At 47.3% G+C, this 11,583-nt stretch overlaps 1 protein-coding gene across 1 annotated transcript in view; it reads left to right on the top strand.

The window, feature by feature from the left end:
• The window catches only part of tnip2 (TNFAIP3 interacting protein 2), a 33,935-nt gene extending 26,391 nt beyond the window's left edge, over nt 1–7,544 (top strand). Inside the window, exons 5-6 of the mRNA XM_038805882.1 lie at nt 4,398–4,517; nt 5,925–7,544. Coding sequence (XP_038661810.1) covers nt 4,398–4,517; nt 5,925–6,176 — 372 coding nt within the window. The 3' untranslated portion in view covers nt 6,177–7,544. The remainder of the gene's footprint in view (nt 1–4,397; nt 4,518–5,924) is intronic.
• Nucleotides 7,545–11,583: the final 4,039 nt, after the last annotated feature.

Here is an 11,583-nt window from a genome sequence, read left to right on the forward strand (position 1 = left end):
TCCTTCACCTTGTCCAAGTTATCAGCTGTACACCCGCCGTGAGAGTGTGTGAGATTAGGGAGTTGAGTTCTCGGCCTTCTTCCCATGAGAACTTCACACAGACGTTGAACGATAGCTCAGATGTGCAAGTTGGAAGGTCATTGTCCTTCTTTAGCAGTGATGTCACTGGGCGGCCCTCCTCTTTCAGCTTTACCTTTGGCATGAGGGCGTATTGGTGGGCTGGTAGTATGGGCGAAGCCATACGATGCCAAGAACTCTTTGGTAAACTGATCCATTGTCTGAGATTATTGCGTGTGGGATCCCGTCTGTTGCAAATATCTTCAGCAATTTACCACTGGTTCAGAAGTGTGAGCCTGCAGTTGCTTGATTTCTGTCTGTCTTGAGTAGTAATCTAGTACAATCAAGAACATCTTACCTCTGGGTTAAGAGGTCCATCTCAAGACTGTTCCTTGGCCTTAATGGAAAGGAGGATGGAGTCAATGGTTCTCTTGTCTCCTGATGAACAGCACAAGTAATAGTTTGATTATTATCTTCCAACAGGCTTTGAGAGACCTGGTCACTAAACAGAACACCTTCTTCTGGCTTGACATGTTGTGATGCCCAATTTCCTTGGTGCAGTCTTTGCACTACATAGAACTCTCAGAATGACATATCTGTCATCAGAGATGAGTTAAATCATCAACTATATTGAGGTGTCCCTTCTGTCCATGGTACTCAGAGTGGAATTGTGTGGCATGTGCACTAACCATCTTCTGACGCAGTGCTGCTGTCTGACCTGACCACACCTTCATCAGGTTCCATTCAGTCACTGAGCTGTTGCCAGTAGAATTGTGGTTGTCATCAATGCAAAGGTTTCTGATTCTTAAACAAGGTGATGAGTCCTTGTTGAGATCGAGCCACAATGTGTCTGCTGTTTCCCCCGAACAGCACTGTCTTTGTATCAAACCTCATTATTCTCCATCTCAATCATTGTACTCAGACAGGCATTTCTGCAAACTCCTGAGAATCACCAAGGGTTTGTAATCTGTCTCTATCTTCCAAGTGGAGACCAAGAACATAATCTGCAAACTTTCAACAGCTGAAACCTCTATCATTGCATATCTCTGTCCGTGAATGGGACCAGTAGTAAACAGGTCTACACTTTCCATCCATTTGAATCTTAGAGTACAACTCATAATCCTGTAGAAGATGCATCTCCAGCAATGATGGTGGGTATCTCTGGGTCACAGTAAGCTAAAATATCAGCTGATATCTGGATCTCTTTGACGTCTGTTGAGCTTCCTCCCAGCTCTGTGCATTGTCTTGTTGTAACACGTGTAGTGGCTCATTGACGTCAGTGAGTTTGGAGAAGAACTTTCCAACTTCTTTACCATGTCCATTAATCTCTGGAGCTCCGTCACATTGCGAGGTGCTGGAAAATCCTGGATTGCTCTTGTCTTCTGCGGATAGCCAGTGGGCGTCTTACACTCCAGTGCCATGTCCTGTTCGAGTGGTACCATGGATCAGGACATCGCCTGTGTGAAATATGACTCCACCCAGTCCTCCTCGGACACCTGACATTGTCCCCTGAAAGATTTCTGATATTAATATGATGCTGAAGGGTAATCTGTTGAAAGAAAACCTCCCAAACGGAAAATGAAGGCTGTGAGCAACGTTTATTCTTATTGAGGGGTAGTTGCCGAAAGACCCTGTTTGCAGTGGGCTCCATGAAGTGAATCCTGTCCCTATTTTGTGAGACTCTCATCTGGAGATGACTTTCCTGATTTTCACATTCAACTGTTTTGATCAGCTGGGTAAGATCGACACAAATTCGGAGACATCCGCTGGCTTTTGACTCCTGGACCATCTCCGAGAACAAACTTGTTGGTTTTGTCATGGGGGAGTTGACACCCTGTTAAAAATAGTCAATTCCTTCTATACCTTTGTTAAGAGTGGGTGAGGAGCCTTCTGGGTGTAAACTGCGACTGGCTTTATTTCAGAACACAGTGCTGGGGTTTGCGGTCTTCAGCTTTCCTTGGGTGACATGGTAGCACAGTGGTTAGCACTGTTGCCTCACTGCGCCAGGGTCGCCGGTTCGATTCCCGGCTTGGGTCACTGTCTGTGCGGAGTCTGCCCGACCTCCCCGTGTCTGCGTGGGTTTCCTCCGGGCGCTCCGGTTTCCTCCCACAAGCCCCGAAAGACGGGCAGGTTAGGTGAATTGGACATTCTGAATTCTCCCTCTGTGTACCCGAATGTGGCGACTCGGGGCTTTTCACAGTAACTTCATTGCGGTGTTAATGTAGGCCCACTAGTGACAATAAAGATTATTATAATTATTATTATCAGTCTTGTGAAGAGCTTTGGAAATTCCGCTCTGAAGTTTTTGGCTTGTTCTTTTTGGCTTTTCAGTTCCTCTAATGTGCAGATTTGTACAGGTCCCCCTGCTGAGAATGAACCCTTTTGGTTCAGCATCAGGTCCTTCTCCCTTGTATTGAAGGGTTGCCATCAGTTGTCCTGTCAGTGCGATACATCGCGGCCGGCCTTGTCTCTGACGGTTGAAGACCACTTTTCTCCAACCACTGCTCCATCAATGTTGTTGTTTCCCGACATTAGGGGATCAGAATTCCAGCAGCTTCTGATTGGTTCCTGGATCCCTCCAAGGAAATATCGCTCAATGTCATTGAATCTTCTGTCTCGTGGATCTTGTTGCCTTTCAAAGGCTTCTCGTTTTGGTTATTCTGTGCAAACAGCTTGCAGTCGCACACAACCCGGAAGTGAACGTTACTTCTGCACAAATTGGTCTCTTTGGCAGGGAGTTTTTGTGCCACCACACCAGTTACAGTTAGCTGGGGCGGTTAATGAGCCCTTTTCCTGCCTCCCCCGCTTTGGTATAGCCACCTCTCTGCTTTCAAATTCAACCTACTCCACTGAGTGTCATTTTCGGGATATGGTTCTCCCTGTCGCCCCGAATCACTGAACTTGCTTCCTGACCTCAGCATATCTGTTCCGGTTTAGCTCGGTTGGCTGCACAGCTGGTTCGTGATGCGGAGCAAGACCAGCAGCGCAGGTTCAATTCCCGGACCGGCAGAGGTTATTCATGAATTCCCTTCCTTCTCAACCCTGCCCCTCGCCTGAGGTGTGGTGATCCTCAAAGGGGGAAGCAGCCCGTGGTCATCTGGGACTATCACCCTGGCAACCTTCCGCTTACATCTGCTCAGCTGAATATCTTTAAGCTGCCATATTCGCAGTTCTCTGCAAGTCTATGTAAATTGTTAATGAATGTATCAATAATATTCTTTCAGATTGAAGCAGACATCAAATGCTTTCACGACTTTGTCATATGTCGCTTTTTCTTCATCCCTTGCCCTAGGATCTTGTCTTTTTTTTAAATTGCAATGAAGGGGCAATTTAGCGTGGCCAATTCACTTCCCTGCATATCTTTGGGTTGTGGGGGTGAGACCCACGCAGACACGAGGAGAATGTGCAGACACTGCATGGACAGTGAGCCGTGATCGAACCCGTGTCCTTGGCGTGTCATGAGGCAGCAGCGCTAACCACTGCGCCACCGTCTGTGCAATCATTCATTGAATGCTGACTAATGCCACGAGGCCCAATAAGCTGCAATATCTGGTAAAACCTCAGCACTAGCTTAGCCAAGCTTCTGACTGGTTGAGACCTGTGACCTACTCGAAGCTTTGCAGTAATGGCAGAGACTATTTTTCCCACACTTTGTTCTTTCACTCGCTGCCAACATACGTTATTCTTGAACTTGTTGTGGCTAACACAGAATATTTATAGAGTTATCGATGTAAGGAAGAGTTAACTTCCTTAAGAAACTAACTGATATCGGCAATGGGGAGCAGCTGTTCCCCTAAGTTGAAGGGTCAGTCATGAGGGAACACAGGTTCAAGGAGGGATCCGAAGAAAAACATTTTATCCAGAGGGTGGTGACGGTCTGGAATGCGCTGCCTGGGAGGGTGGTAGAAGCCTCACATCCTTTAAAAAGTACCTGGATGAGAACTTGGCACATCATAACATTCAAGGCTATGGGCCGAGTGCTGGCAAATGGGATTAGGTGGACAGGTCAGGTGTCTTTCATGAGTCGGTACAGACTCGATGGGCTGAAGGGCCTCTTCTGCACACTCTGAAGTCTACAGGAGAAAGCAAAATCATGTGATGTTGCATCACTTCCTGTGAAGATGCATACTGGGTCTTATTAACATATCATCGTTCTCCTATACTCTTCCCTTATTTCCCTTTCCTCTCTTTCCAATGTTGATGGACCTGCTGTGCACTGCTGGTATTTTCTGGGGGGTTTTTGTATGTTGTTGTTGTTGTTGTTGAAACCCCCCCCCCCCCCCCCCCCCCCCCCCCGAGCTATCCATAACTCCTAATCAACGTTGCCTTGATAATTCCAGGTTCTCGTCTACAAAGACGATTTCAAGTCGGAACGGGAGGACCGGGAGCGAGCTCAGAGCCGGATTCAGGAACTGGAGGAAGATTTGGCTCGTCTGAGGTTGCAGCTGCCACGGAAACAGGTAAAAACAAAAAAAGGTGACGGAGCAGTGTGTGTCATGGAATCGCCGTACTCTGGGTATCAGCGGTGGCTCAGCGTGGTGGTATACTCACCAGAGTTAGACGTATAGCGGTTCCCGTCTCACCAGAGCTCGGAATCTAGGCAGACGCTCCCAATGCAGTGCTGAGGAGGTCATGAGAGGGGCTATGTAAATGCAAGTCTTTCTTTTAATATACGTCTTCCCAGAGTCGCCCACTTCCCAACGGCAGCTGTTTGGGAGATCCTGCTGTGCATCAAATTTGACTACATCAACAAATTCAATTTCTTTGACGTTAATGATAAAGAAATGATTGCATTTGCGCAGCACCTGGAACATCCCAAATCGCTTTACTGCCAACAAAGTCTAGTTGTTGGGTTGAGAAAGATGTCCCATGAGGAAAGACTGAAAGGGCTAGGCCCGGATTCCCTGCAGTTTATAAGAATGAGAGGTCATCTGACTGAAACACAAAACCCTTCAGGGGCTTTGGCTGGAGGGTCTCCCTGGGTGGAGAATCTAGCGAGTGGGGCCATCATCTCAAACGGGTTTGGTAATTTAGGACTGAGAAATGTCTTTCAATCCCGTTCATAGGATCACCACTGTGGGGCAGCACGGTGGCGCAGTGGGTTAGCCCCGCTGCCTCACGGCGCCAAGGTCGCGGGTTCGATCCCGGCTCTGGGTCACTGCCCGTGTGGAGTTTGCACATTCTCCCCGTGTCTGCGTGGGTTTCGCCCCCACAACCCAAACATGTGCAGTCTAGGTGAATTGGCCACGCCAAATTGCCCCTTAATTGGAACAATGAATTGGGTACTCTAAATTTAGAAAAAAAAGAATCAATACTGTGTAGAAGGAGGCCATTCGGCCCATCGAGTCTGCACCAACCTTCCGAAGAGCACCCCACTCCCCCACCCTATGTCCGTAACCCCACTTAACATTTTAGACACCAAGAGGCAATTTAGCATGGCCAATCCGCCTACTGACTGGGGGAGGTAACCGGAGCACCCGGAGGAAATCCGTGCAGACACGGGGAGAACATCCAAACTCCGCACTGTCACCCAAGGCCCTGAATTGAATCCGGGTCCCTGTTGCTGTGAGGCAGCAGTGTTAACCCCTGTGCCACCATGCTGTGTGTGGCATTGTCTACCTTAGAGAAGTGTGGACGCTCCATTGCTGTGTATATTTAAGAATGAACTGATACTTTTCCGAATGAAGGGATGTCAGTGGAATTGAGGTAGATCAGCCATGATCTTATTGAATAGTACAGCGGGCTGAATGGGCTACCACTGTTTCTATTTCTTGTTTCTATGTCACTGCTGTAATGTACATTTAATGAGGGTGGTGTATAATACAAGGCTGAATCAAATCACCAATTAGTTGGCCTTTGATTTGCAGGAACACCGAGAATCAGCTGCCGTTCACCATGACAGAGTGAGCCCCTACTACATGGAGACTGATATTCCTGCACCGTTGCTTGGTAACGGCACAGATCCACTGGTGGAAGTCTCCCGTCCGTTATTGCCCAGTGGAAGCCCGGGAGTGGAGATCAGGCAGCAAGGACTTCTGCAGTGTCCCAAATGCATGAGGCTCTTTAACGATGAGGTCAGCGACGAGTGCCTGAGACACATCTCGGAGTGCTGCCAATGAACGTGAGCGAACTCTCTCAACAAACCACCGCCACAAACCTGGTTGCCAGGCTTGGCTCCATCACACAAGACTTTCCATTGTCCCAGGACAAGAGGCACCCGCCCTGGATCGATCGAAGCTGTGGTGGGTAGGAGGAGGGGCGGAAACTACATTCAAACAAAACCGTTCTCCTGTGCAAAAGGTATCTAGGTTGGCACATTAGTGTATTACTGAGGGGATGCTGCACAGTCAGAAGTCACGCCTTTTAACCCGGCGCCTGGTTCTCCCTTTACAGACGGACATAAAGATTCTAGTGCCGTTATTTTAAAGGAGAGCAGGGAAGCTCTTCCCAGTGTCCTGGTCGAGATTTATCCTTCACCCAACATCACCAAAACTAGATTTTCTGATCGTTATCACATTGCTGTTTGTGGGACCTTACTGTGTGCAATTTGGCTGCTGCGTTTCCTACATTACAACAGTGACTACACTTCAAGAATACCCATTGGCTGGAAGACGCTTTGGGACAATGAGGTTGTGACAGGCGCTATATAAATGTACGTTTTCTTGGTGTTGCAAGAAGTTGCGAGACACTGGGGGACAATCCCATCGCCATTTGTAGGTTGGGCCCCAGTACGAATACTGCCTGCACAGCACTCCTCTGACCACAGAATAGGTTACTCAGAGCTGAATTATACCGTCTTAACTCAAAATCTGGAACTGGTAAGGGGGGGGGGGAGCTAAAGAGAGGAGAAGTGGGGAAAGGGAACACCAAGAACAAGAGTGATGGCGTTTAGCTCAAATATGGAACATGAGGGAAGAGAGAGAGAGAGTGGGGGAAAATAGGATGTGAAAATAAATTGGAGGAACACAGTACAGAGAACTGAGAACAGAGATAAGAAAAGTGATTTTTTTGAGTTGTAACCGGGAGAAAGTACAGATTAACGTTTGTGAATCTGGAAGTGTACAACGGACTGGAAGGACGATAGGAATCGGGGGACAGTGCAGAACGGCTGCAACCTTTTTATTTTAGTTCCATCCCCATCCCCCCTCATAGCTGGCTGGATATATTGTGGGATCTGAACAATTGCTGAGCAAAGCAAGGTCCATTGAGGTTGCTTTCTACCACATGATAATCTTTATTATTGTCACAAGTAGGCTCACATTAACACATGTGGCGATGCTGGCGTTGGACTGGGGCGGACACAGTAAGAAGTCTTACAGCACCAGGTTAAAGTCCAACATTGAGGTTCTTTGGAATGACTAACTTTCAGAGTGTAGCTCACCTGGTGAAGGAGCTACCCTCCAAAAGCTAGTGATTCCAAATAAACCTGTTGGACTTTAGCCTAGTGTTGGAAGACTTCTTACTGTACATTAATTCTGCAATGAAGTGAAGTCACTGTGAAAAGCCCCTAGTCGCCACACTCCGCCGCCTGTTCGGATACACTGAGGGAGAATTCAGAATGTCCAATTCACTTAACGGCACGTCTTTCAGGACTTGTGGGAGGAAACCGGAGCACCCGGATTAAACCCACGGGGAGAACGTGCAGACTCCGCACAGATAGTGACCTAAGCCGGGAATTGAACCCGGGGACCCTGGTGCTGTGAAGCAACAGTGCTAACCACTGTGATACCATGCAGCCAGTACAATACAACAATAATGGAGTTGCTGGCTATTCCTAACAATCAGTAATCCCTGTCAGACCCAGCGTTAGACAGCTTTGGGAATCGGTGGGACAAAGTCACCTTTTCTCCCAAGCCACTCCCACACGCACGGTCTCTAATTACTCGTGTAGAAGATTCCAAAATGTAATTTTTGGGGAAGAGGGCCTCCGATTGTTTCTGAAACCTGGGCCAATGTGTTGAACGACTGGCTTCCTTTTCACTGGAGAGATCAGCAGTGAATGCTGTGAGCTGCTGCTGCAACTGGGAAGCTGTGACAGAGCCCAGTGCGTGGCTCAGTCCCCGGGAACCAGTTTCCCATCACCACACGCTGGAACTGGGATAACCTCAGCAGTGCCTATCTGAGTGAGGCACCCCTCTTAAGAGCACAATTACCCTCAATAAGTGTAACTCTAAAATATTGGGGAAATTCCACCATCATCAAGCAAGGTCTAGGATCTTAAATAGATATTTATTGAGCTATTTAAATGTGTTTAACATATTGCACAGGTTGGGGGGGTTGAAGGCTCATTGAAAACTAGTGTTATTTTAAGCTGATAATTAAAGATTGAGCCTGTTTCCTTTCCTTTGACATTAACATGTGTATCTGTACTTATGCAATGTTATTTTGCAGGAGATTCTTGCTTGGTCAACCTTTGTAATGTTGCTTTTAAAACACCTGGCACCTGTGTGGGGGTTCTGTAGTTTGAATCGAGTCCTCTTGCATCCTGATGGTGGGTAAAGCATGCTGGCAGTGACCCACATGTCTATTTAGATTCTACAGTGGTGACTGGTGTTGACTTTGGCATTGAACTGTGCACAGGGGGATCGCTGTGGTGAGGGTGGGTGACTACCTCTTGCCAAACAGCAACACCAGTTCCCACACGGAGGGCAGGTTCCTAACCTGTGAGCAGAATTCCTGTTCTTTACTCAGTGGTGTGTAGTACAAGCCTTCTCTGGGCTACTATTTTCAATAGTCAACTCCTGGAGATATCTCATGGGAATGGGAGCAGGCCATTCAGCCCTTCTGTCCTCTTCTGCCATTCAGTCAGATCATGGCTGACCTGTAACTGATCTCCATTAACCTGCCTGTGTTTCGCATCTCTTGATGCCCTTGCCCAAGAAAAAAACTACTGATTTCACCGTTGCAGAGTTTCCAGATTTATGGGAGAGTTGCGTCCACTTTGTGTGAAAAGGTGCTTCTGGGCTCTGCTCCAATTCTAAAACACGTTCCCTCATTTTGGAGAGAAGAGTTTCTCTATGATCGCTCATAAAGGGGGATTGGACAAATACCTGAAGGGGAAAATGTTTTCAAATGCCTCCCCACTGCCCCCAGCCTCAGTAGCTTTTTCAGGGGACAGTGTGTTTCCGATTACCTAGCTCCTTTACTCTGGACTCTCCGAGCCGGGGAAGGTTTCCCAGCAGCCCCGTGACTCCTTTAGTCACCTATCATACTTTGACAGAGTCGAGAGGAAGTAAAATACTTTATACGAATTCTGGAAATTCCAATCTTGTTTTAAACATTTTATGTATGAAAGAGTGGACAGTTTGTACATGGGTGTTCCTGACAAACAAAATGATCCATTTTAATGGCGGCAGTATCGATGTTACATTGGAAACCACACAGTGCTGGCCCAGTGATTGTGCAATGTTCCATTCAGGTCTAATTCTATTTTAATATTGTTCCTGCATTTTCACAACCCTTTTTTTGTATTTTATTTGTTTCAACAAACTTGTTCAAATTCCTGCATTTTTTTGATGTGTTAAGTAACTATTATACTCTGAAATGTATTTTAAATTATTTTTGTATTAAAATCGTTTTTTAAAGTCCTGGAGTGTTGTCAAAATGTTGTACCACCTCCCACGTCACCAATTCAGGAGAAACATCAATCTTTATGGCACAGGAGGCCATTCGACCCATCGAGTCTGTTCCTCCTGATTCTGAAGCAAAAGACAGTGCATGCTGGAAATCAAAAACGCAACCAGGAAATGGTGAGAATACTCAGCACTTCTGACAACATCCAGAGAGAGAGAGAGAGAGAGAAAGTTAGTTTCAGGTTAGTGACTTTTTGCCAAAGCAGGAAGACATTCAGCAAGTATTGAGGTAATAACCACCTCCAACAAGAGTCAAAGAATCCTTACAGTGCAGAAGGAGACCATTCAGCCCATCAAGTCTGCACCGACTTTCCAAATACTAACTAGGTCCGCTCACCTGCCCATCCCGCCCTACTCCCTGAACCTAACCTCTGCATCCCTGGACACTAAGAGCCAATTAGCATGGTCAATCCACCCAAGCTGCACATCTTTGGACTGGGGAAGGAAACCGGAGCACCCGGAGGCAACCCAAGCAAACACTGGGAGAACGTGCAGACTCCACACATTCACCCAAGGCTGGAATTGAACCTGGGTCCCTGGCACTATGAGGCAGCAGTGCTAACCAATGTGCCAGTATGCTGCCCCAACCTAACCACCTTCCCATGACATGCCATGGCATTACTATTACTGAATCCTCCAATATTCACACCCTTGATGGTCACCATTGACCAGAAACTGAAAGTCACACAAATACTTTGGCTGCAACAGGATGTTAGAAGCTGACATTTTTGTGTCAATTAATTTACCTTCTGGCTCTCCAAGTCAGGAGTGCGATGGAATATTCTCTACTTGCCTGGATGGGTGCAGCTCCAAAAACACTCAGAAAACTAGACACCATCCAGGACAAAGCAACCATTTCATTGGCAACCATCGTTATCTTTTAATTTAATGTACCCAATTTATTTTTCTCATTTAAGGGGCAATTTAGCGTGGCCAATTCACCTAGCCTGCACATCTGTGGGTTGTGGGGATGAAATCCATGGGGAGAATGTGCAAACTCCACCTGGAGTGCCAGCCATCAAACACCTCCTTCACCACTGGCACATTTACAAGATGCACTGGCGCAATGCACCAAGACAGCACCTCCAAAACCCATAACCTCCACCACCTAATGGGACAAGTTAAGTAAGACTCATGGGAACATCACTCACCTGCAGGTCCTCCCAAGTTACACACATGTATCAGCTTCCTTCACCGCCAGAGGGTCAAACTCCTGGTGAACGAATGAGCTCAAAGGCTCTTGAGTTCTATAGATTTTATATAATCTTCATTAGTGTCACAAGTAGGCTTACTGTGAAAATCCCAAGTCGCCACACTCCGGCGCCTGTTTGGGTACAAAGAGGGAGAATTCTGAATGTCCAATTCACCCAGGGACTGGTTTAGCACACAGGGCTAAATAGCTGGCTTTTAAAGCAGGCCAGCAGCACGGTTCGATTCCCGTACCAGCCTCCCCGAACAGGCGCCGGAATGTGGCGACTGGGGGCTTTTCACAGTAACTTCATGGAAGCCTACTCGTGACAATAAGCGATTTTCATTTCATTTCATTTTCAACAAGTATGTCTTTTAGGGACTTGTGGGAGGAAACCGGAGCACCCGGAGGAAACCCACGCAGACACGGGGAGAATATGCAGAGTGCGCACAGACGGTGACCCAAGCCGGGAATCAAACCCAGGTCCCTGGCACTGTGAAGCAATAGTGCTAACCACTGTGCTACCGTGCCGCCTGTGTTTTTTTTTTAAATTTAGATTACCCAATTATTTTTTCCAATTAAGGGGCAATTTAGCATGGCCAATCCACCTACTCTGCACATTTTTTGGGTTGTGGGGACGAAACCCACGCAGACACAGGGAGAATGCGCAAACTCCACACGGACAGTGACCCAGAGCCGGGATCG

Source organism: Scyliorhinus canicula, chromosome 8, assembly GCF_902713615.1.
Source record: "Scyliorhinus canicula chromosome 8, sScyCan1.1, whole genome shotgun sequence".
Classification (NCBI taxonomy): Eukaryota; Metazoa; Chordata; class Chondrichthyes; order Carcharhiniformes; family Scyliorhinidae; genus Scyliorhinus; species Scyliorhinus canicula.